General features: G+C 37.8%; 1 protein-coding gene across 12 annotated transcripts in view; it reads left to right on the forward strand.

The window, feature by feature from the left end:
• Positions 1-27,347, forward strand: part of YAP1 (Yes1 associated transcriptional regulator) — a 122,339-nt gene that overhangs the window by 39,831 nt on the left and 55,161 nt on the right. For all 12 annotated transcript variants that reach the window (XM_008020647.3, XM_008020639.3, XM_008020644.3 and 9 more), the window contains exon 3: positions 14,493-14,608. In XM_008020647.3, coding sequence (XP_008018838.1) covers positions 14,493-14,608 — 116 coding nt within the window. The remainder of the gene's footprint in view (positions 1-14,492; positions 14,609-27,347) is intronic.

The following is a 27,347-nucleotide window of genomic DNA, read 5'->3' on the forward strand; positions in this document are numbered from 1 at the left end:
AAATTGTCGAGATATAAAATATATTCTCAAATAGTTTAGTTACCAAGTTAAGCCTGCATTATATAATGTATTTGATTGTCTAATGGTTTCACCCAAATCTTTTTCTCCCTTTAAATGACATCCTCGAGTGTAGGGGTTCTGTCTTTTACTACTCATTTTTTAGCCCCCACATGTCTGTAGAATTGTGTATGGCTTGCAGTAATTCAAAAATACATGTATTGGCTTAATTTATGCTTTAAACCTTCAAACATTAAAAAAATAGATTAAGTCATATTAAGAATATTAATAGAACCTTGTCAGAAATTTTTTACACGTGCAAATCTTTTTTCAATGAAAACACATACATCCAAATAGTATTTTTTTTTTGGAGACAGAGTCTTGCTCTTTCACTCGTACTGGAGTGCATTGGCACGATCTTGGCTCACTGCAGTCTCCGCCTCCTAGGTTCAAGTGATTCTCCTGCCTCGCCTTCCTGGGTAGCTAGGATTACAGGTAATGCACCACCATGCCGAACTAATTTTTGTGTTTTTTGTAGAGACGGGATTTCACCATGTTGGCCAGGCTGGTCTCGAATGGCCTCCCAAAGTGCTGGGAATACAGGCTTCAGCCACAGCGCCCAGCTGAACATAGTCTTTATTCTTAAGACTAGAACAGTACTTCTCAACAAGGGATGATTTTGTCCCTTTTCTTCCTGGGTACATTTGGCTATGTCTGGAGATATATTTGGTTGCTAGAATCATGTTAAGCGTTTTTTCAGCCAGAGGGGTTTAGTTGAAATGTACTTGGGTTCTCTCATTTAAGTGGTACAGAAATCACATCTCTGTAATTTAGCCCATGGTTTCCCCTTGCCTCTCTTTCAAGAATGCTTCTCCAGTCTCTCCAGCTGGCTAATTTTATAGATTATTCAGCACTCCCTTCAGAGGCTATCACCTTGTGTGTCCTCCTCTGTATGGCTAGATTGTACCAAGAACCTTTCCATAAACACCCTAAACCTTTTTCTGTCCTCTATCATTTTATATTCATTCATAGATCATTTTATATTCCTTTCTAACCTCTATCATTTTGTATTCAAGTTTTGTCTTTATGGATCTTTCCCACTAGAAGATAAGCTCCTCCAGTTCAGGGACTATGTGTTATTCATTTTGATGTCAGCAGTACCTGGCACTTAGTAGGTGTTCAGTAAGTGCTTTAGACAAACCGTAGCTCAGATAATATTGTTTGGCTTAGGTTTCATGTGGTTTTTTTTTTTTTTTGGTGGTATGGAGAGGGTTGGGATTGTAGAGAGAGAAGCTGATTGACAGGAGACTTGAATTCTAGTTCTGCCTGCATTAGTGCCATCACCTCAGGCATGGTTGAGCGACCATTGTAAGCTTTAATTATGTACAGAGTGAGGGAGGATTGGGCTACAAAGTTAAGAGGAGCAGTCATCCCATAAGCTGTGTATCACAGCTCACTTAACTGAGGGCAGACAACCTTATTGAGCACAGCTGTGTGTCCCGGAATAAACAGGCTTCAGTGTAACCGCCGGATATTTTCCCCATAACTTAAGACAACAGATTAGAAACAGTAGTTAATAGGAGATGCCAAACACTTGGGAGTCCAAATGAAGGGGTCCTTTCACTTATCTGTGAAGGAACTTTGGGTCTATACTGTCTTTATTGATGGCCTGGATAAGTGAACTATTATTGTATTCAGTCTGATTCATATATAGTCTTCAGTAACCATTTCTTACCTGGCTAATGAAAAGCTAGCTGTAAGATGCTGATGAAATAGCTTTGTAGTAAGTCGTTTTTCAACCTCTCAGTCATTGACCTGAAAGTAGTCATAGGTGCTGCTTCTGCCAGTGACCCCAGTGTTAGCAGTTGTTGGGGAGGTGACAGGTAAGGCGGTGGCCATGTGCCTTTCACTCTGGCCTCTGTAGATTAGCCTTGTTGATTTGAGAGGTAAGTCTGCGTTTTGTCTAAGGAAAGCCAGTTTACTCTGTGAGTCTGAAAATACGTGTTTTAGTCTCATTGTGGGCCCTTAATTAAATGTCCATTTCTTTTTGTATAAAATGAAACAGTTGGTCAGGTGGTCTCCAAGTTTCCTTCTAACATTGTATTCTTCTGTGTAAGTTTGCCCTTTGATTTCAGCAATTCTATTTTTGTTTGCTTAATCACCAAATGAAGCCATTCAAAAGGTTAAACTATTGAGTGTTTCAAAAGATTCAGATTATGCCTGGAACATAACGGAGTAATCTGAATATATTTTAGTGTTTGCTTCAATTAGTAGAAGTAAGTTGTGCTGTCTTTGGGTAATTAAAGGGAAACTTAACAGCCTTTCTTGGAAATACGTGTATTCTGGGGTTTTCCTCAGAAATACAGGAGAGGAGCATCGGATCTGTTAGCTGCTGTGTGGAGGCTGAGAGAGCTCAGGGAAACCTTCCTAAGAGCAGACATTTGAGCTGGCCTCAAAGACCTGACAGGAGAGGAGTGGGGATGGGAAAGGAATTGAAGGCGGAGGTACTATGTGAACAAGGGCATGGAGACATGACATTGTGATCTGTGGCTGAAGTTTCCTTTCAGGTGTGAAGTGTTTTTTATATTTTGAGAACTTTCAAATTTTCCTTTTCTCTTAGATTTTAGTCACATCTCCACGTGGACTTCATCTTTATAGACTGAGGTGTTCCAAGTCCAGTTAGGCCTACTCTTTGTTCCATCCCTTAAGCCATTTTCATAGTTCATCTTTTGTGTAGCAGTTACATGTCAGTCTTGAGCAATAGTGACCAAAGTTTTCCACAGTATCACAGATATGCGTGATCCACAGATGGTTAAAGTCACTGCCCACTGTACCACTGCTCCTCCCCACCACAGTTGTAGTGGACAAAACATTTTATGAAAGCTCTTATGTGTATAGAACTTTGTCTTCTTTTTAAAAAAGATAGTAGAGAAGTCATCTTTCTTTTATATTTCTTAGCTATGTCAGTCTTCTCACCTTAAAATCCAAGAGTGTTTTCTGATACAGGATTAAAGTATCAGTTATTTTCTATACATTTATTATATGTGAATTATAAATTCAATGAAGTGAGTTCTGTGGATAACCAAATTGAGTTCCTGCTTCAGGAACCTTTCTCAGTAATTATTAATCTTTTTAGCTATTGGGAGAATTTTGAAAAGAATTTCAATGAAACTCCTAATGTATTTGCTGTACTCAATTATCTTTCTTCCAATTTAGTAAACAGCCTTTTTACTAACTTTTTAGATTCCCAGAGCTTGAGTTTGTTCTTAGTGAGCTGCTAGGCATTTGACATCTGACATCTTAATATTAAGGAGACTAGAAGAATATTCCTCTCCATACAGAGGAACTCTTAAAAAAAAGAAAAAAAGTCCGTAAGACCTAGAAACCTGTGAACACACACTCTGTGTAATCCTCATGTAAGTAACACTAAAGATCCAACCTGCTAGCATGGGTCTCATAGATTGAGGCAGTCTCTAAGTGATCATGTTATTTAATATTTATAGTATAACCTTTTTAATAATTTCTTTTTAATGACCATGACTGTGACTATTAGTAACATTTTCTACCAATATCCATAAAAATTCCCCTCAAAAAGGTGATAATGTATTTCATAGTATAATGGAATTTCATAGTCATTTAACTTGAGAGAGTCAAAGAAGAAAGCTGTATTTTCACTGACAGGATCACATTTCACTGCAACTTAACAGAAAGCAAGTTGAATCCTGGTTTTCAGCCTGAACAAATGTTCTGATTCTGGTGACCTAGGGAATTTAAAGTATCTTTGTATGATTATACCACACTGTGTTCTCTTGCTGTCTCTCTGTAAACACGTTAAATCCAGAGGAGACAGAAGGGAGACATTTAATCTGTATTTATAATTTCGTATTGAAAGACTACTGACTCTTCTAAGTAAGCCAGTCCTGTAAGCTTGATTTGTATGAGTGTCTAGCATTTATTTTCTTTTAAAATAATTATACATGCGCGTGTGTGTATATATGTATGTGTGTATATGCATATATACAGAGAAAACACAGCATGTTATAATCATACAAAGAGATATTAATGGAAGAATGATGGGTGACTATTGCAAGAATTTTTGGCCATGATTAAAAGAATCCCATCACTCTTTTGCCACATATGAAATCCACAGATCTGGTAAACTGCCTTAATATCCGTCATAGTCCTACATGTAAAATTTATTCATTAATTTATTATTATCACCAGTAACCTTTATTTAGCCAAGGATTCCTTTACTTACTTTAATTTGTTACTTATTGGTAATTTAACCCCCGGTGTGTTACTAACATTTGAAAACTTGAATGTTGCCATAAATACGCAATGAATATGGTTTCAGGTTTGTAGCTAAATATGATTCCCTCACAGCACACATGTGAGCCAAAAGACTGAACAGTGTTGACATCAGGTATTATTTTATTTACTTTAAAAATGGTTATGTAGATAACATGCTTTGTTTTGCACAGCACAGTAGACAATCAATAGGTGAAGCATTTGTTCCTGTTTAATGGTGGCCTATTATATATCACAGCTGCTAAGCAGAGGTTCAGAAAAGTCAAATTACTTCACTGAGATTGGGTAACCTAGCTCCCAACTTAAATAAATCTAATGCCTTTCCACCACTGTCCTGCCCTCTCTTCTGATTGTGGAAGCCCTGAAAGCATTAGCAAAGTTTCAAAGTTATCTAAATAACATTTCCTAAAATGACATCTAACAAATAGTGAAACATCAAAGTGAAATCGATGTTTTGTATCATTTATTGAGTAGTTAAGACTGTGCTTAGTATCTATTTGTATAGAAACCATGTCATTATTTGACATATATTATATATAGAATATGTAAAAGTTAAATTGTTTTATGTTTTGGGGTCCCTCCGCAAGTTATTTTACTAACTAACAATATGAATCTTTTTAGATGATCGAAGACATTCTGTAGTGTTACCAAACTTGTTAAAAGTAAGTGGTAAAGAATACAGAAGGTTCCTTATTTTCATCAAAATGGCTAGAGGAGGAGTGGGTTGTGTCAGCAGTTTATGTTACAAGTTCCATATACACTTTATTTTGATGAAGACCATTTGCCCACTTAGCTAGGAAGTGTTTAGTGTGGATTTTCCTGACTCTCTTCCTGGTGATTCACCCTTTTGGAAATGTTTCCCTGGCTGTTAGACTTGTGTTGTATTAATATTTTGGGTGGCTGAAGCCCTGTTATGTTGTTAACAGTTGAAAATTTGAATGTAACCATAAATATACAATGAATGTGGTTCCAGATTTGTAACTAGATTCCCTCACTGTAGTCGTATGAGCCAGCCGACTGAACAGATCCTTATTTGGAAGCCACTGGTGTCTGATGTGGCCACAGAACACTGATTATAACGTTGTTTGACTGCCTAAACCTGTCTTCCTTACTGGTCCTTGGTTGAGAGCATTACTCCTAAGTCATGTCATGACAAATGAGGTCAGAGTTGGTACCCATCACATTTGTGTCATCTTCACACTTTTTGTTTCTATTCTTTGCCTAGACTGACAATTATAAAATGAAAAGACAATACTGCCAGTGTCTCTAACCTGTATAAGAAAGTTCACCTCTTTTTGGCATCTGACATGTAGTAGTTCCATTTAAAATAGTATTTGCTCAGGAATGTCAGTTTAATAAGCAAAACAGAACATGAGAAAACCACTAACCGTCTTTTGAAGAAGTTGAATTCCTAATTTGGCTCTTTTGGGTAAATAAGTGTCATATTGTATGTAAGGATCTGAGATTATGAAAGAACATGTAAAACTGCTAGGTCAATTATTTTCCTAAAATAGCTGTTATTTGTAAAGATACCCAGGTGTGCTAATAAGTCTCCCCTGCTGATTTTGATGCAGGTTGTTTGGGAATCACATTTTGAAAAACATTCACAGTAGACTTTGTGTAACTAAAATTTCTTAGGGCTGTTTTTAAATTTCTTTTATTTTTAGTTCTGCCATTTCTGTTTTCTTCCCTTTTCCCGGTAAGGTGATTATTACGAAAAGAGCTAGGTGGACCATGTAATTGGAATTCTAGTCTTTGTTTTCAGTTCATACTCTAATGACATCTGTGATTTTCTGTATCATGAAATCAGGACAAATACAATTGTTGAACTTTTGGGAGGGATATTCTCAGTCACTATGGCATTAGGAAAAGATTTTCAATTTTACTGAACATAACCTCAGATAAACGCCATTTGGGATCAAGGTTGAGAGAACTGTGTTTGCTTCAGGAAGCCTCCACTTGAGCTTTGGCATTATTCTCATGGCTGGTCCATCCTCATCCCTTCCTTAGGGAGTAATCGTTTCTCAGGGGAGATGTATTATATATAAACATGTCAGCGTGTCACTTTTTTTATTTGTCAGCATGGTTAAGTTGTGTTTAAATTGGTTTCATGCTTGCGGGCAAATGTTAATTTTATCAAACCTGAAGCTAAAGGGTCAGATTATAGTGTGGTGTACAGTTTGTAGACTTACAATAAATGGTCATCTTTGCTTTTATGAATTTCTGCTCATACTTGTTCATAATTTTAACTCATTAACAGTAGTGATAGCTTAATTATTTAAATTTCAATTTAAGATTCTGATTTCTTGTAATGCAGAAACCGTATTACCATAGAGGCAAAATGTGTAAGTCTTCTCATGCATATTAAGGAAATATAGTATATGCATAATCACTGAATTTTTGAGGTTCTAGAAATAGTCCACCGTGGGCATATACAAATGTAAAAAGCATATAGTTGTGGTTTAGGAACTGTGGCTCAGGGAAGGATTAGATTGAACAATGTATCATTGTTCCTAGAGTCAATTAAGCGTGTAGGTTTAGCTAGTTTGGGAACAGCCTCTAGCATGTGACTCCGTAACACTTGCACAGCAAACATGGGCTTGATAAGTGAGCAGTAAATCTGGGCTGACTGCCCACTCCCACGACAGCCATCATAGTATTTTGAGGGTCTGACAATATTAGAAGCTTAAAACGTTCTTCACAGCATTTTATATTATTCCTGGTTTTCCAGTTTTAATCTTACTGTTTCCTAAAAGTCCATTTTTCTTAATAAAAAAAAAGAAACTTGTTGGTCACTTGATTTCTCATTAAATATTAGGCTTTGGGCTCTTAAATACATTTAAGATAAGTTTTCTCACTTTTCTTCAGGGAAATGGGTGACTTGGTTGCCCAGATGTCTCTTTTGGGCACATAAAGCACATTATTGTCGTGTTGTCTTTGTTCACCTTTATCAGAAAAAATTCAGTGTCTGAGCAGGTAGGTCACTATCATCAAAAGTGCATTCTCTTTTCCCCTTACAACACAATGAAGACGGTCTTTTTTTTTTTTTTCAGACGGAGTCTCTTTCAGTTGCCCAGGCAGGAGTGCAGTGGTGCGATCTCGGCTCACTGCAAGCTCCACCTCCCGGGTTCATGCCATTCTCCTGCCTCAGCCTACCAAATAGCTGGGACTACAGGCGCCCGCCGCCACGCCCAGCTGATTTTTTGCATTTTTAGTAGAGATGGGGTTTCACCATGTTAGCCAGGATGGTCTCGATCTCCTGACCTTGTGATCCACCTGCCTTGGCCTCCCAAAGTGCTGGGATTACAGGTGTGAGCCACCGCGCCCAGCCAAAGATGATCTTAAAGGTGTGTTAAGGGCTTAAACACTTGACAGCTGCATTTTTTTTTAAGTTTCTAGTTATGATATTAGCAGTGTCCATAAAAAGCTTCTATTTATCGTTTGTAGATTATGTTAAATTCCTAACGCCTAATTTGTGCCATCTGACATCACGAAATCTTAGCAGATTTGGAAGGAACCAGTTTGTTAGGTAGCTGTGCACAGGTACAAACGATCTAAGGTTACACTGCTGGGATTTTGTGAAAAATCGATTTTACAAGTGTTTTAGTTTAGAAGAAACATATTTTCAAAAACGGATTATGAAAAGAGGACAAAAGATACAATATAGTTAGGTTTAAGTTTAAAAACAGCTTCATTCTACTGATACTAGTTCTAGATTTTAACGAAGATGGAATCATTTTACAAACTGACAGTTGCAGAGGATGCTTAACTCCTCAGATTAGTGGTTTTGCTTTATCATGTACACAAAATATTTACCCTCCAGGCATATGTCATTCTTAAAACAATATAGATGATCAAATCTCAAAGTAGTATCTAAGGCAGTGCTTCTCAAACGTTAAGGAACATACAGAGGATCTCATTTGGCTGTAGATTCTTCATCCTTGGGTTGGGTGGAGCCTGAGGTTCTGCAGTTTTAACTAGCTCCTGGGTGTGGTCAGTGCTGCTGGCCCAAGGCCCACACTCGAGTAGCAGGGGTATGAAAGAATTGATAGTATCTATTCTTTGAGGTTTCCAAACCTTATCACAGTGTCAATGTTAATCTCTTTCTTAGTATATTATTTTTAGTAATTTATTTTACTAACCTACATGAGTACTAACCTCCTACTAGTGCTTTCACAAATTAGCATTATAAAATTATAATCCTAAACTTTGAAGTTAGTTGTAAGAAAGTCATCAGTGTTTTCATTACTATAAGACCCATTTTGATTATGTTGTTCAGTGTTCCTTAAATAAGGGTTATAGATTCAGCATTTGAAAATAAAACATACAACCAAGAATTTGAAGTGTGTCTTAGAATTTATTAGGATGAGCTTTGACTAATATTTAAGAAATATTGTTTATTCTTTGCTTTGGTTTATATTGACAGATGTGACTGTCTTATGGCTTAAGTAAAAATTGATTGTATGGAAAGGTTTTTAGCAATTAATATTTTGTGGCATTTGGTTATAGGAATGAGATTTTTATTTTATTTCCAAATTATTATGTTGCTTTTCTTCCCCTAGGAGCCAGTATGTCTACACTTGCTGAGTTCCTTTTCTAGTTCATTCTCTCTCTGTTTTTTTTTTTTTTTTTTTTTTTTTTTTTTTGCTGGTGAGGTATTTATTGACAGGTCACAGTGCCACACAGGTTCTCAGAGCCCAGCCAGCCAGCAGGTACCCAGGGCGCAGTGCTTGGCCTGTGGCAGGAGGGTCTCCATTCACATGTCCAGGCTTCTAGTTCATTCTTTCTCTAAGCTGATAGCTCTCTGCAGGTTGAAGTAATGGTCCAGAAACATTTTTATCATTTCTATTCCTTGCCTTCAAACCTGCAGCGTCTACCTACTGCATCTCTTCATTACTTATCGGTGAAAACCAAACTCCTTTTAAAGCTCTTAAACTAGGCCTGTCATCTTCACTTAAGTGAACTCTTGTCTCATTTTTAACAAAACATATTCTTGGCCCATTCAACATGAAGTTTTTCCTATTTTAAATATTGCAGTAGCAACGGAATGAAATATTTGAGGGCTTATTGTGTACCAGAAGTCACAATCCTGGTTGCTTTTATATATGTTGCTGAATTTAGTTACCTCAACCCTGGAAAGTAAGTAAATAAATCAACCCCACTTTATTAAAGGTGGAGCAGATTGATAAAAATTGCCCACACAATCCAGATTGTCACTGGCAGAGCTGGGATTGTAGTATACATCTGCCTTACTTTCCCACAGAGGAGGCTTCTAAAAGGAGGAGGCTTCTGGGTCTTTAAAAGGTTGGAATAAATTAGGTGCTTTGTGGGCAGTTGGGGAAAACATTACCCCTGGAGGAAGAGTAGCCTCAAGAAATGTAGCAGATATTTCAAAAGAATCAAAAATCTATATTGTTTGTATAGCTGACAACACCTGATTTACATAAAGGATTTTTTTTTTTTTGAGACAGAGTTTTGCTCTTGTTGCCCAGGCTGGAGTGCAATGGCGTGATCTTGGCTCACCGCCACCTCTGCCTCCTGGGTTTAAGCGATTTTCCTGCCTCAGCCTCCCGAGTAGCTAGGATTACAGGCATGCGCCACCATGCCCAGCTAATTCTATGTTTTTAGTAAAGACGGGGTTCCTCCATGTTGGTGAGGCTGGTCTTGAACTCCCAATTTGAGGTGATCCGCCCACCTTGGCCTCCCAAAGAGCTGGGATTACAGGCCTGAGCCACCGTGGCTGGCCCAGCATATTTTTTTAAAGCTTCAAACCACCAACTTAACTGCGTAGAAATAGTAAGCATAATACCGCCATAACCAATATATCTCTTTACCAGTGCTGTCAGTTAGCAAGTCATGAACATTGCGTATTATGTCTAGTATATGTAGCTTTCTGTTCTGATAGCAGAGTTTATGTGCTAGTTCTGGATTTGTCTTAATAGATGATTTGAAAAAGAAAGCATTTAAAAGGATTCTGGTTTTACCGACTGATTATTCTCTGTAAAAATTCTACTCCGCTAGCAGCAAACTATCATTTTAGAAAAACCCTTTTCTACTTTGAGACCAGTGAGATGGAATGACAAGAACTCCTGAGCCAGAAGCTAAAAGATGTGTTTTTAATCCTGGTGATACCACATAACTGGCATTGCAGTTGCCAGTAACACGAGAACTTGCTTAACTTTCACCAGCCAATGAAGTTATTTGCTTGCTTTCTTACCTCCTGTTACAGTGGAAGCAATGCTTTGTATCCTTTGTATCCTGTTCCTTCCCGCTGTCTGAAGGATGACAGTGCCCCATCAATAATCCCTTCGCACATCTTCAGCTACTCTGTGTTCACATTTAAATACTTGTGTCCCTTCCTCTTGAAAAAACGAAAACTCATAAACATCTAGTTAGCTTTTTATTGATTTCCTGTGCACAACTAAATTTGTCTGCTTCTTTACTTCCTACTCACTGTACTCTCACTGTCCCACTGAAATGGCTGTTGTCCAGTGTCACCAATAATTTCTGTATTGCTAATCCTAGTAGGTCTGCAATCCTTATTTGTGATTTCATTTTTGGAAAAGGTAGGTGTTGCTAAAGTCAGTAAGGCTACAAAGATGTTTAGAGAAAGTTTGTGATGGCAAAAGAAAATAGCTTTCTTTTTATTAATTTATTTGATAAATATTTATTGAGCACTTTTCGAGTCATTGACCATATAGTACTAGATAAAATGGACAAAGTTCCTATTTTTCTAGAGTTTATGTTCTCATTGGGGAAAACAGGCAAACAAAATAAGTAAAATATTATCAAGCAAAAATAAAGTCAAGCAGAGGGAGTTAGGAGTTTGAATATGGTGAATTTTAGATGATATGGCCAGCAAAGGCCTTACTGAGAACATGACATTTGAGCAAAGACAGGGAGGTAAGAGAAGGCACCATTGCAGGTATCTGGGGCCGGGGACGAGTGAACCTGGCAAGCAATTTGTTTGGTCTTAGCAAAAATAGTTCATTTGTGATATGCGATGTTTTTGTAGAGTCCTTGTGATTAAAAAGAAAGATTTTGTGTGTGTGTACAGTTGACCCTTGAACAATATTGATATGGCCTGTATGGGTCTACTTATATGTGGATTTTTTTCAATAAATATATTGGAAATTTTTTTTGTAGATTGGCGACAATTTGGAAAAATTCAGATGAACTTCATACCCTGGAAATAGCAAAAAAATTAAGGAAAATCTAGGTGTCTCATGAATGCATAAAATATATATAGACAGTAGTCTATCATTTCCTACCATAAAATATATATAAATTTATTATAAAAGTTAAAATTTATCAAAACTTTTACACACTCCTGTGAAGCAGAGAAGAGTCATGGCATTAGAAGAAAAAGTTGAATTCCTTGATAAGTAGCTGTGATTGTCACCATTTCAGACAAACGATTCATCTTGTAAACAAAGGATATAAACTTAATGGTATTGGTATTGACACATACAATACAGTACTATAAATGCATTTTCTCTTCATGGTGTTCTGTTCTGTTCTATTCTGTTCTGAGACAGGGTCTCACTGTGTTGCCCAGGCTGGAGTGGCACGATCTCAGTCCACTGTGTAACCTCCACCTTCTAGGCTCAAGCAGTCTTCCCACCTCAGCCTCCCAAGTATCTGGGACCACAGGTGTGCATCATATGCCTGGCTAATTTTTTGTATTTTGTGTAGAAATGGATTTTGCTGTGTTGTCCAGGCTGATCTTGAACTCCCGAGCTCAAGCGATTTACCTGCCTCAGCCTCCCAATGTGCTGGAATTACAGGTGTGAGCCACCATGCCTGGCCTTTTGTGGTTTTCTTAATAACATTTTCTTTTCTTTAATTTACTTTATTGTAAGAATATAGTATATAAATACAGCATAATGGACTGTCAGCAGTAGGCTGTCAGTAATTAAGTTTTTGGGAATCAAAAGTTAATGTGGATTTTCGACTGCATGGGAGGGTTGGTGCCCCTAACTCTTGCATTGTTCATGGGCCAACTGTACACTGTTGCAAATTGATAAAACGTTATTTCTTTATCATAGTTTAATCTATAGAATAAATGAAAACAAAATATTCTAAAGTTAATTTTATTCGACATTTTCTTTGGCATCTAAATGGGTGCGTGTATTTTTTTTTTTTTTCCTGAGACAGAGTCTCCCTCTGTCATTCAGGCTGGAGTGCAGTGGCGTGATCTTGACTCACTGCAACCTCTGCCTCCCGTGATCAAGCAGTTCTCCTGCTTCAGCCTCCTGAGAAGCTGGGATTACAGGCATGCACCACCATGCTTGGGTAATTTTTGTATTATTAGTGGAGACGGGGTTTCACCATGTTGGCCAGGCTGGTCTCAAACTCCTGACCTCGTGTTTCATCCACCTCGGCCTCCCAAAGTGCTGGGATTACAGGCGTGAGCCACCGTGCCTGGCTGGGTGCATGTATTTATAGTTGGAAATTTAGGTAATAGCATCTTTATTCCTTAAAGAGACATAGTTCTTTTTTTCTCCCAGGCCAGGCACAGTGGTTTACACCTGGAATTCCAGCACTTTGGGAGGTCGAGGTGGGCAGATCACTTAAGGTCAGGAGTTCAAGACCAGCCTGGCCAACATGGTAAAACTCCATCTCTACTAAAAATACAAAAAAATTAGCCAGTGTGGTGGCACACACCTATAATCCCAGCTACTTGGAAGGCTGAGATCACACCACTGCATTTCAGCCTGGGTGGCAGAGTGAGGCTATCTCAAAAAACACACAAAGAAAGAATTCTTCTCCCATCTCCAATAAATATTTATTTAAGTCCCATTCTAACTAAAGCCTGTGATTCTTTCTTAGTGTATTAGTGGTAAGATAGAATTATTGATGAGATAGCAGTCTGGATCCATTTCTGGATAGCTAATGGCACAAAGCGTCATTTCTTTGCCATTTACATAGTTATCAATAGGATGATTAAAGAAGAGAGAACTCAGATTTGAAACTTAAGCAGCTACAAAAAACAAAACAAAACAGTGATTTGGCCATCCAGAAATAAACACTGTTAAAACATTTTGATGTTAATTCTTTCTATATACTTTCACTGCACACATACACACACACTTTAAACAATTAGCCTTATCCAGTACATACTGTTTTATAACCTATTTTTAAAAACTGTATTATTAATATTTTTTCATATTATATATTCTTCTAAAACATACTCAGCAGCTGCATACAGTCCGTCGTATATATCCATGTTTATTTAACTAATTCCCTATCATTAAATGTTAACTGGCTTTCAAATGTTTGCTGTAATAAATGATACTGAAGAGATGTTTATATATAAAGTTTTGATTACTTCTGGCTATTAATGCAGGATACTTTTTCAGGTAGTTTTATTTGTATAATGTATCTAGTTTTTCTTTCATTGAAGCAGTGAAACTTTGCTACAAGAAAACTTAGTACTTACTGGAAATTTATATATCAGATAATGTGCTAGATACCCTGCAGTCTTACATTTCATAGTCTTTGGCTGTTTTAATTCCCAACTTTATAGATTAAGAAATCTATATGTATACATGTATTTCTCAGTAAGTTAACAATTATGTAGAAAATGTTCAGCAAATATCAAAGGGCTTTGTGTAAGAACATGTTATTCAGCAGCCACAGGAGAAAATGAAAACTTACAGATGAAGTTTTAAATTCTGCTTTGGCTTTGGAGTATATAAGAAGACAAGTTTTGGGGTTCTGTGGTGTTTTACCTTAAAAAGGGGTTTTAGGCCTAAAAATTATGTTATTTTTATTTCTATTCTTATTTTTATCTCATCCTTATCTCTAGGGGAAAAGTGTATGATTTTCTTACGAATCTTGGATTTTAGTCATATGGTTATTCTTTTAGTTTACAAACTGCATTGTATCTTTGCATTAGAAGTGGGTAATATTTATCTTACTAATTGAAGATGATTTCCTTTCACTTAAAATTCCAGGCATAACTTTTTCAGATGTTGCACTTGTAAGATCTAAGAGGTGAAAGTTGAGTGATTTAAGGGTGAAAAATGTGTGTTGCAGAGGGAGGCTGGTGGGAGCAATGAGATTCCGTGACTTGATGCTTTTACAGAGCTCTCTTGGCACCCTTTGATTATGAGCCCACAAGATAAGAATTGTTTTTGGAACCTGGTATTTGTTTCCTAATGCAGTGGTTTGTTTTGTCTTAGTCACATCGATCAGACAACAACATGGCAGGACCCCAGGAAGGCCATGCTGTCCCAGATGAACGTTACAGCCCCCACCAGTCCACCAGTGCAGCAGAATATGATGAACTCGGCCTCAGGTGAGTGAGACACTGTAATTACAGCACATGAAATAATGCTTATGCATTGGTAAAAGTTGATGTGGAAAACAGTCATTACTCGTTTACAGAAACTGGGGCATGGGTGATGTTTATTGTCTCTCCAGTTTCATACGGAAGATATAGTCTCTTTAAAAATAACATAAGCTATATTATTGCCTTGTATAGTCATTAATGCATAAGGAGACCAATAACTGAAAGCCAATGGTTCTTTAAGATCTGATTCTAAAGCGAGTATCTCAGATTTTAAGTTCTGTTAATTTTGACCTATTTGGTTTTGTTCTGCTACTTTCTTGTGTCTCAGGTATTTGAGTTGAAGTTACCCTCTTCCCTTTGTGGTCTGGATGGAAAGCCAAGCTATGGTGTTCTTATTTATTTATTTGCTATGGTGTTCTTAACCCAACTTTTAATGTGGTTATTCATTCTACCCTGAAAATACCTAGAAGGCAGTAACTTTTGTAAACCCAAAAGAATATTTGTTATTCCCAGGGCGAGTATGGATTATTAAACATATCTTCACCTTTTTTACAGAAGAGTATAAATCTTTTTTTCTACCTCTTATTTGGCAATTTACTTGAATCTGCAGTTTTTCTCATCTACATAATGGGGAGTAACAGTGCCCCTTATGATACAAAGGAGGATATGAAAGGAAATAATAGAATTCATATGAAGCTTCTAGTAATTACAGAGTAGGTACTAAGTGAAAGTTTAGCTCCTTCATCTTCCCTATCAGATACCGTCTGGCCTCTTTCTCCTTCGTTAGGTGGGTCGAAGGCCACAGTTAGCCCATTATGTACCTTTGTACATGCTAGGAAAAGGTGCCCTTCCTCTGGGAAGATGTAACAGTATGCCTGGCATATGAGATTGGAGCATTTGGGCTGGATTTCTGACCACTCCCCTGGCCCCCACACATTACTCCACTGCTGAGTGCCCAGGTTCAGGACATAGATATTAACAATAGTATGTGGCAGTTCTAGTAGACTTGATGGCTTTCTCCACTGCCCATGCATTTTCCCTAGCCAACAAGCTGACGAACATAACATTCAGTAGCTACACAGTAGATTTCTTAAACAGCAGTCTTTGGCAAGGGACTGTTGTGGTTGGGTGGAAAGGGTGGTACAATTAGTTGACAGGAGGGTTCCTTGACTAGGCGAATTCACAGAACTTGAAACGTTCTTCTGCCCCTGAAGATGATGCCAGCATGCTGGAATGTTTCTGTTGTTACATACCTCTGCTCTTGCTTTTGGTGGGTTGAACATTTGAGTTCTAAAGAGTTAAGAGTGGAAAACAAAGAAAAAGGGCAACATTTGTGATTGGGCTTTTCTTGACATAGACTTTAAATTCTGAAGAAAAATTAATTCCTTAAATCCTTAACTCATTATAATATGAATATATTCTCAGAATCTGTTTTATATGTGACATTTAATTTAAACATTTTTAAGACAAAAATTATACAAATAATAATATTTTCACTTGGCAACTATTACTATGTTTTTTAATTACCAAATTTTCAAATAAAGTTGTGAAATCTGCCCTGTATTTATGGTTAAACAAGATGATTCACATTATTCATTTTGTCATGCTCCATCTAAAAATTATCTAGGCAGTTAATCACAAATAACGTTAATTTAAACTTTATTTTGGAAGAGTAAGTATTTTGCATCTAACAAGGTTGACTGAAATTCTTTTAGAACGTTGGTTTGGTTGTGTCCCATTACATTTTCTGATGGTAAAGATCTAGAGAAATGAGAGTATTTTGGCTGAAATGTATGCTTTAAATCAAAGGTATATATCAACTTGGTTTTAGTGGGGTTTCTTTGTTTTTGTTTTTGTTTTTGTTTTTGAAATGGAGTTTTGCTCTTGTAGCCCAGGCTGGAGTGCAATGGCGTGATCTCAGCTCACCACAACCTCTGCCTTCCTGGTTCAAGCAATTCTCCTGCCTCAGCCTCCCGAGTAGCTGGGATTATAGGCATGTGCCACCACGCACGGCTAATTTTGTATTTTTAGTAGAGACAGGGTTTCTCCATGTTGGTCAGGCTGGTCTTGAACTCCCAACCTCAGGTGATCCACCTGTCTTCCACCTCCCAGAGTGCTGGGATTACAGGCATGAGCCACCGTGCCCAGCCGTTTTTAGTGGGTTTGAAAAGAATTGTGGATGTTTTATTTCAGCTGTATGTCCTAGGCAGGTACAGTGGCTCACACCTATAATTTCAGCCTTTGGGAGACCCAGGTGAGAGGATCACTTGAGCCCAGGAGTTTGAGACCCACCTGGGAAACATGGTGAAACCTTGTCTCTACAAAAAAATATTAGTCTGTCATGGTGGTGCATAAGTGAAGTCTCACCCAGTTCTCAGGAAGCTGAGGTGTGAGGATGGCTTGAGCCTGGGAAATTGAGACTACAGTGACCTGTGGTTACACCACCATACTTCAGCCTGGCTGGAGTGGAACCCTGTGCCTGTCTTAACAACAACAAAAAATTTTTTTGTCTTGTTTCTAAAATACAAAATGTTTTAATATAGTACATAAAAATTAGTATGCATATGCATGTCTAAATAATAGAGCTGTATGTAGTAAAGAGGTGACTTTGACACCGTTTCAGTGGAGTGGCAAAAAGCATGACTGGAGGGTTAGGAGTGAGGGGGAGACGGCATAAAGGAGAGGGTTGTGAGGAGAGAGTTGGAAGGAGGAACTGAAATGGGAAAAGTCACCTCTGAAGAGGCTTGAGTATGTGTACATGGTGCTAGAAGGTATTTAACAATAATAATAGTATAATAATAATTCTTATTTGTATGCCAGGCATTCAGTGAAGGTCCATTTTGCACTGTCTCATTTAAGATCCCATGTTCTTCACTGTATGTTAACCAAGGATAGGATAACTGACAGAGTGAAGCCTCAGAGAAGGCAGAAACAACAAGGAACCACTAACGAACGTCCTGGAGGTGCTGTTTTAAAATACTATTAATAGTAGATAATATAGGGTAACTGCTTCTCCAGAAGGTGGTGGGTATGGAGATGATGTCTGCTTAAGGAGGTCTTGTTTCAAATAAAATATTGTTCCCTCAAGAGAAGAGAATATTCAAAGAAACACTCGAGGTCATTGCCTTTATGGGGACGGTCAGACAGTATGATGGGGAAGGGAAGAAACTAGCTGATGGGTCCAAAACCAAAGGCTTTTTAAAACATAAACAGCAACACTGATCCTAGGAGTCAGTCATAACTTTCAAAATTAGAGTGAAGTGTTATCTTAAATATATATGAATTCCCAGAATCAGACAAGTTTATATCTGGATTATTCTGAATTGGGTCGTATGGAGGCCTGCTGGTCCAGTGCCGAGGGTATTGGTAATATCTTTACAGCACATGCCTCTTTTTCCTCTGAATTACATGCACTTGTTTGTTGTTTTTTCTTCCATTTCAGTGGAAGCCCATGGTTTTGACATGCTTTGGAATGAATGTCACTGTAATCTTGATACACCTCATGTTCACATGAAATAACCATAACGTCATGTTAGCATGTTAATAAAGTTTCAATAAGCAAAAGGATGCTCTTCTCTACTTGGAAAAATGGTCTTTTACAGAGTTTTAAAAATCTTACAGGGAACAAGGACAACTGTGAGAGCATTTAGTAAATTTTGAGGGCGTTTAATGTAACAAAGCAGAAAATGGCTTCCATTGAAGCAGGCTATCTACAGAAAAGTTTCACCCTGAAGGGAATGTCTTCTGAATCTGCTGCCCTGAAGCCTTCACATAAAAGAGAAAGCTACACCATGCTTTTGAAGCACTCTCCTGCGTTAATCATGCTAAATGCAACTTGATTTACATTTTTATTACTCATTATTTAATAAGGACTTTCTCGCTTTGCTTTTTTTTTTTGAAAAAGAATTCTTGTCATTCATAATTGAGTCCAGCTTCATGTTCTGCTCTGACTTCTTGTTCCTCATCCGACTGCTTTCCTTAAGATACTGTCATTTTCTCTAGACTCCCCAAACCTGTTTGCTTCAAATTTTCGTGGTTGACTAGATTGAAATATCTTTTAAGATTCTTTCCAATTCTTAAGATTTTATGAAACCCTATTTTGTTTTCTAATTTGCTTTAGCAAAAATGATCAGATTATACTTTTTTAAGTCCTTTTTCAAAATATGAGGTTGAAATGGTGGATTTTATGTATAGACTAGAGACCAGTGGTTTGTGATTGAGCAAATTTCCAAATATCTATAACTGAGAATCACCCAAAACAAAGGTGCACCTGGAAAATGTTCTAGAGGCAACACTCAGTACACCCTTAAAAGATTAATTTGTATTCTTTAACTGTGCCACTTAAGTTGCAGGGTAAATGACAGCGAACTTTGTGAAAGAATTTGAAAGGTAAGGAATAGGAAAATAGAAAAATAAGAGGAAATGGAATAATGTATTAAGATAATGGTTTTATTTTACTTTATTCTATATTAAAATGTTCAATGTATAAGTATATGTATATATAAAGTCTAGCCCGTTAAATTACTTGAGGTGATTATCCTTTGAAAGTTATAATTTATAGCTGGGCGCAATAGCTAATGCCTGTAATCCCAGCACTTTGGGAGGGCAAGGCGGGTGGATCACGAGGTCAAGAGATTGAGACCACCCTGGCCAACATGGTGAAACCCTGTCTCTACTAAAAATACAAAAATTAGCTGGGCATGGTGGCACGCGCCTGTAGTCTCAGCTACTCTGGAGGCTGAGGCGGGAGAATCACTTGAACCCAGGATGCGGAGGTTGCAGTGAGCTGAGATTGCACCACTGTACTCCAGCCTGGTGACAGAGCAAGACTCCATCTCAAAAAAAAAAAAAAAAAAGTTATTATTTATAAGGCTAGGTGTGGTGATTCATTCATATAGTCCGAGCACTTTGAGAGGCCAAGGTAGGAGGATTGCTTGAGCCTAGGAATTCAAGACCAGCCTGGGCAACATAGGGAGACCCCATCTCTATTAAAAATAAAAATTAGCCAGGCATGGTGGCCACACTCCTGTGGTGCCAGCAACTTGGGTGACTGAGATTGGGAGGATAGCTTGAGCCCATGAGGTGAAGGCTGCATTGAGCCATGTTCGTACCACTGCATTCCAGCCTGGACAACAGAGTGAAACCCTGTCTCAAAAAAAAAAAAAAAGAAAGAAAAAGTTATAATGTAAATTAGTTATTAAATATATATTTATAATAGCATTTTGATGCCTGCTTAGGATCCGTAGTCTTTCTCCACATATTGAGAATCAGGTAAACATTTCATGTTTTTTGTGTTCAACATTAGAAAAGAAAGCCCTGGGGAGTGAAAAGTGATACTTCCTTAGCTCTATGTGTATGATATATATTAAATTTTTTAGTAGTATACTTGTTAACACTGATCCACAAGATTACTGAATCTTAAAGGGACAGTAAAGTCAAAGTATATTCTGTGATAATCCAGAAATAACTGTACGCCAAATGATTATTTAGGATCATTAAAAGTTATGTCTTTAGATTTATATTAAGCAGAATCAACCCATTTATCTGCTTTTGAGAAATGTACATTTGATAACAATCCAGAGCCCAAATGTCTTATATAGAATTCGTTATTTGTATGCTTTAAAGTTAGAAATTATTGGGATTCATTTGACAATTCCCAACTCTACCAGTGTAGCACTCAGATTTCTCTATTATGACAAAGTGTGAGGAATTCCTAGGAATTACCTCAAGATGGGTGGAGAAAATGCTCTCTTGATCATGAAAAGTGATACATGTTAGAGGAATGTGCTAAGCACCTTCCTTGAAGTGGGGAAAAATGTTCAGAAGCAAGCAAAGTGAGTAGCATAGAGCTGCCTTAAGTGTTCTCCTGCCTGTGTAATATCTCTCAGCACCGAAGATCAAATGAGAGATTGTTACCAAGAAAAATGAGAGAGCTGGAAAATAGATGTGAAATATAAAAATGATGGGTAAATTATACATTGATTTAGGCTTTAACTTTAAAAAGCACAGAGAGGGTAAAGATGTGTGAGAAGTTGCAGAGCCGACAGGGTTGAGGTGTTGGTAACTCCTACTTTATGTGCTGTAGTTCATTTAAAGTTCTGCTTTTCACCTTTGAAACTGAGAGACAGTTTACAATAAGGGTTAAGACCAAGGGCTCTTGAAATCCCATGGACCTGGTTTGAATCCCAGGCATCCTTTATTGTCCATGAAATCTTGGACAAGTTACTGTATCTACCTGTATTCTTCACTTGGAAAAATGAGATAATAACTCATAGGGCTGTTGCGAGCATTAAAAGACAGAATCCACATCACATAGTTAAAATGTATTATTAATAGTATACAGTGCCTGGTATAGTGTCTTGCATATGTAATAGGTAAATAAATGTGAGCTGATATTTTACAATTTAATGAGTTTGTAATACCTGGTAGCCACTGTTACTTTGTTAAAAATCTGTTACCACACTGTCTTTGAAGTTATGTTTATCTCTAAGCTTTTTATCATCAAATTGAGGTCATTGGCTCTTATCCAAGTAGTTGGTTCCTGATTCTTCTAACAGTTCTGGATTATTATAAGATGGAAATTGTCAGTCTGAAGTCACAATATATGGGAAAAGACTGTACTAACTGGAAACCTATTAGCAATGAACTATAACAAAGCCCACTTTGGGAGGCCAAGACGGGCGGATCACGAGGTCAGGAGATCGAGACCATCCTGGCTAACACGGTGAAACCCCGTCTCTAGTAAAAAATACAAAAAACTAGCCGGGTGAGTTGGCGGGCGCCTGTAGTCCCAGCTACTTGGGAGGCTGAGGCAGGAGAATGGCATAAACCCGGGAGGCGGAGCTTGCAGTGAGCTGAGATCCAGCCACTGCACTCCAGCCTGGGCAACAGAGCGAGACTCCGTCTCAAAAAAAAAAAAAAAATAAAAATAAAGCCCAAAGTCAGAGCAATGAAGAGACAGAGACAGTGTATTTAACTAGTTACTCTCAGGCTTGTATTCCAAATATCTTTTTAAAAACTTTTTAAATAAAAGCACTTCTTCTTTTTTTTTTTTTTAAAACAAAATTGCTGCTTTCTTTTTCCCATGTAGAAATTCAGGTAAATTAAGAGAAATGACCCTATGAAATGGAGAAATAGCACAAGGAAAAACATAATAATCCAGAATCAATATAACCAATCCTTAAGAAGCTTGGTTTGTTTTATATAGCTTATGGCTTGATCTGTTTGATGATTTAGTTCCTAAAAAATGAGAATACAGAAACAACCACCATTTTTCTTACTTAAAACTATGGCCAGTCCATTTCATTTTAATAAAAGATGCCAATATGGAATATGAAGACTTAAATTTTTTCTTTTTGAAATAGAAAAAGTAATTCAATAATAATATCGAAGTTGCAGATGGCATTAGCTTGTAATTATTGTATCTACTGCAGTATGAGAGTTCTTCTGAAGTCTTTGTTAAACCCAGTGATGGCTGATAAATGGCACTTTTTAATCATCGCTCTTGACTTAGCTGCATAATGAAGATGCCACTCATGTCAGGGCAACTAATGGCTTTGATTTGACTCTGGTGATGAGAGCCTTTCACTTCCTCTCCACTGGGAATCACTCTGATGTTGTTTAATTCCAATCATGATTTTTAAAGTATTAATTTCTTCATTCTTTCTTTAAAGAAACCCACATTCATTATGCTGAGATGTGGGTATATAGTTACTTTGTTTTTCAGTAGCTGCAGATCAGTATTTTTTTCTAATAGTGCCACATATTTTTAAAAGATTATTTCAATTTGAGAATCATGATTATCTACAATAACTGTCTAAATCTCAAATGTGTTGAGGAGTACTGTGTTTTGTATACTTACATGCTTGATTATTCCAGATAAGGTAATTCTGTCCTGTCCTCTTTGCTTTACTTTAGAGATTATCTTCTAAAAAGGGGGAAACATACAGAAACTCAAGACTGTTGAGTGCTCTTGACTTGATCTTAGAGCACACATATCAAATATTTTTAAAAATTTACTAGAAACCTTTGAAGTAATCATTTGGGATAGTAAAGTTCATTTACATTTTGAGTGTTATTAAGATTTTCAGGTAGGCCAGGTGCAGTGGCTCACACCTCCCAAAGTGTTCCCAGCACTTTGGGAGGCCAAGGTGGGCAGATCACCTGAGGTCAGGAGTTCGAGACCAGCCTGGCCAACATGGTGAAACTCTGTCTCTACTAAAAATACAAAAATTAGCTAGGCATGGTGGTGGGTGCCTGTAGTCCCAGCTACTCAGGAGGCTGAAACAGGAGAATCGTTTGAACCCAGGAGACAGAGGTGAGCCGAGATTGTACCACTGTACTTCAGCCTGGGAGACAGCCAGACTCCGTCTCAAAAAAAGAAAGAAATTTTAGATCCATGAGTATCATTTCCACCAGCTCTCTTAATAAAATGACTTATTACATATTGGGACATAAAAATAGAAGTATTTGTGTTCAACTTTTCTTCAGTGATTATTTGTAGATTTTTGGAAACTTTGCTCAGTTTTGGAGTCGAGAGAATGAGAAAGAGATTAAATTATTTCCATTTAAGAACCAGCTCAAATGCCTGTTTTATTCTCTTGATAAGTGTTGGAATATTATTTTTGTCTTTCCCACTGATTTCTAAATCCTTCTGGTTACTCTATTGCTACAATAATTTTATGACTCATAGGAGGAATATTTGTGTGAAAGATTAAGATGCTAATTCTTTAAAAATGATATTCATAGACTACCATATATAGGCAGCATAAGTGAAATAGAATAAATCTTGCAACAGTAGTCACAGTTTTCCAAGATAAGGTTTTCTTTTGATGTTAGTAAGGTAAGGAAATGGTAAAACTTATTTTAGGTTAAAATCTTAGTGACAGGTATTTATTTGAGCAGTCTGAAGTCTAAGTGTGCTATTTGTTTTTCCTTCAGTAAATCTTTACAGAAAGCTAGTCTTTCATAAATAAACTTAGTAAACTAACTCTAAGCCATTTCATTGAGTTAAAATCTAAAAGACCTAAGTGACACTGAAGAAAGTCTGAAGAGTTGCATATTAGTGGGCTCTCTAAGCTTATACTTGACCTTTTCTTCTAGAAGGTTCTTAACAGCTATAACCTGACAAACAGGAAAATGATTTTTTAAACAGTTTCATAGTTTTACCTTGAGACAATTGTATTTTTCCCTTCTTAAATCATTCATTCAACAAATATCACATGCCCTGCTTTTTGCTATGCACTGTGATTGCAGAATCAAGCGAAGACAGACTTTTTGTATATTATCATTTAAAATGTTATGGCAGGGCCGGGCGTGGTGGCTCACACTTGTATTCCCAACATTTTGGGAGGCCGAGGCAGGTGGATCACCTGAGGTTAGGAGTTCGAGACCAACTTGGCCAACACGGTGAAACCCCGTCTCTACTAAAAATACGAAAAATTACCTGGGTGTGGTGGCATTCGCCCGTAATCGCAGCTGCTTGGGAGGCTGAGACAGGAGAATTGCTTGAACCTGGGAGACAGAAGTTGCAGTGAACTGAGATTGTGCCACTGCACCCCAGCCTGGGTGACAAGAGCAAAACAACGTCTCAAAAAAAAAAAAAAAAAAAAAAAAAAAATGAAGAATGTCGAAGAATGTTATGGCAGATGTATGGTGCTGAGTGCTGAGAAAGTAGAGAGAAAGAGGAACACATGAGTCAGTAGTGCAAAGGGAGAACAGTGAAGACTTCTTTTTTTGGCGGGGGCGGGGGGGGTACACAAGGTGTTGCTCCATCACCCAGGCTGGAGAGCAGTGGCACGATTACAGCTCACTGCAGCTTCACCTTCTTGGGCTCAAGTGATTCTCATGCCTCAGCCTCCCAAGTAGCTGGGGCTATAGGCATACACCACCATGCCCAACTGTTTTTTGTTTTTTTTTTGGTAGAGACAAAAAAACAGTGGGGCATGGTGGTGTATGCCTATAGTCCCAGCTTTTTGGCAGCTTTTCTGGGGATTACATGTGTGAGCCACCGCACTCCGATAAGACATCCTTAAGGGGGTTCATTGATTTCTTTATCCAATATTGAATATATACTATGTGCCAGGCATGGTTCTAAGTTATAAGAATGGATATACAATGAGTCAGATATTAAAAGTGGAAGAAAGAAAAATTGGCAAGTTATGGTCAGAGTGATTGACTGGGGATAGAGGGAGATGATAGCTTAGATTACCTTCTCTAATGCAGGCCTCTGTAATTGACATCTTTTGAGCAGAGATCTGAATGAACGGAGAGTGAGAGCCATGTGAATATCTGGGGAAGGGGGAGAATGTTCCATGCATAACACAACCACCAGTTCAAAGGCCCTGAGACATGTTTGGGGAACAGCAAAAAGGCCACTGCAGCACGAACAGATTCTGTGAAAGGCAGAATAGGGCTTCATTACAGAGGTGCTTGTAGGTTTCGAACAGAGGAGTGACATGGTATCAGTAACTTTTTAAAAAATAGGGAGATTTCTTGGAGGGCAGTTGCAGTAACCCAGGGAGAGGATGACCAAAGTGGTGGTGATAAAAGTGATTGGGTTCAGGACTTGGGTATTAGTGGACGAGTGGGAAGTTAAGTTAGAAGAAAAGGGAAGATAAAAGTAGCTAGTAGATGGGCAATTACTGAGCCCTGGAACCTCTAATACTATATCGCTAGTGATAAGAGGTGAGCGATGAGACTGAAGACCACCTCAGAATGACTTTTTATCATAAGCTAAGAAGTTTGAACCTTGTCCTGAAAATGTTGGGATACCATTAAAAATCTTTAGGGGTCTTCCTCTATGGTTTTTTCCCTATTTTTATTATCTGCTCTTTTGAATTTTGAAATCCAAATATCGCATTGTCTTATATTTAAAGCTACTTTCTTAGGTATAGTTACATGAAAAAGTTTAATATATTATTGGAACAAAATGGTAGAACTGTTCTAAGAAAGAGTAGGGAACTGACGTTTAAGCATACTGTGAACCATGACCTGTGTCACACACGTTCTTTGATTCTCTCAATGATCCATTGAATATTCATCTCTGTTTTATAGATAAAGAAAGTGAGCATCAAGCAGGTTAAGGAATTTGCCCAAGGTTAGAAGGCTAATAAGTATTGGATCCAAGATTTGAGCCCAGGTCTGTCTGAATCTAAACCCTTTATAGTCTCTAAACTATACTGTCTTTCTAGAGTTGAGTATGAAACTAAAGTCATATAAATTTTATTTATAATGTATCAAAGATTTTTTAAATCAAGTAACCCAATGAGTAGTACTTTTGCTATACTGTTAAAAGTTTGAGTTAATGGTAACTCTAGAAAAGGTTTAATCGAACAAGTGGTCCTTGTTAGTCTTTGGTATTCTAGAGTAGTGCTTCTTAATTTGTAATGTGTCAAGGAATTACTTCGGGATTTGTTCAAATGCAGTTCTTATTCAGTGGGTCTGATTTAGTAGGATTGGGACCTGAGATTCTGCATTTCTAACAAGTTTCCAGGTGATACTGTTACTGCTGGTTAAAGGAGTACACAAATAGAATACTGTTGTATGGTTTAAACTTAAATCCATAGAAATATCATTAGAGATCGTTTTATCATTCTTATTTTAGGCTGGAATGAAACCTTTACTGAGTACCTAAATACAAATGAGTGGTTCCATCATTTCATGAGCTTTTATTTAATATAAAAACCCTGCAAAATAAATGTTATCTACTTTTCTTAAATCTATTATTTACAGGCCGGGTGTGGTGGCTGATCACGCCTGTAATCCCAGCACTTTGGGAGGCCAAGGTGGGCAGATCACGAGGTCAAGAGATTGAGACTGTCCTGGCCAACATGGTGAAACCCTGTCTCTACTAAAAATACAAAAATTAGGTGGGCATGGTGGTGCGCACCTGTAGTCCCAGCTACTCGGGAGGTTGAAACAGGAGAATTGCTTGAACCCAGTAGGCAGAAGTTGCAGTAAGCCGAGATTGTGCCACTGCACTCCAGCCTGGTGACAGAGTGAGACTCTGTCTCAAAAAAAAAAAAAAAAAAAATCTGTTATTTATAAAGTCACAAACTATGTTTCTGAGATATTGCAACTTGACAAAGACCAATCATACTTCCACAGATAGGCTCTTAATCATGTCAGCTTAGCAAACTTTGGTTGTATTTGAAAGCAGTGCTAAGTCCTAGGGATACAAAGACAAAAAAAGTCAGTGTCTCTACTTTGAGAGCTTAGAGTCTGTTGAGAACAGAAGGATGCAGTCTAATGATTGGGGTGTAGAACGTTCTCCCCCTTCCCCAGATATTCACACGGCTCTCACTCTCAGTTCATTCAGATCTCTGCTCAAAAGACGTCAATTACAGAGGGCCGCACTGGAGAAGGTAATCTAAGCTATCATCTCCCTCCATCCCCAGTCAATAACTCTGACCATAACTTGCCAATTTTTCTTTCTTCCACTTTTAATATCAGAGAGGCATCTGCTATAAAGGGGACATGAACACAGTGGTTGGGGCACCAGTATGCTGGTGCTAGAATACAGGTAAGTAGTAGTGCCAGAATTCCAATCTAAGCCTTCATATGTATGGTCCAGAGCTTCATCTTATTCTACCACACTGCCCATTGTAATCCAGAAGGGGCTTGGATTCATCAGCGTGTTCTAGTAGTTTGGCAGAAGAATCTTCTAGTTACCTATAGGACACAGGTGAACCTGAACTCAGGACAGGATGGGCAGGATGGGTTAACCACCACACTCTTATATTTG

The sequence above is a fragment of the Chlorocebus sabaeus genome, chromosome 1, assembly GCF_047675955.1.
Source record: "Chlorocebus sabaeus isolate Y175 chromosome 1, mChlSab1.0.hap1, whole genome shotgun sequence".
Classification (NCBI taxonomy): Eukaryota; Metazoa; Chordata; class Mammalia; order Primates; family Cercopithecidae; genus Chlorocebus; species Chlorocebus sabaeus.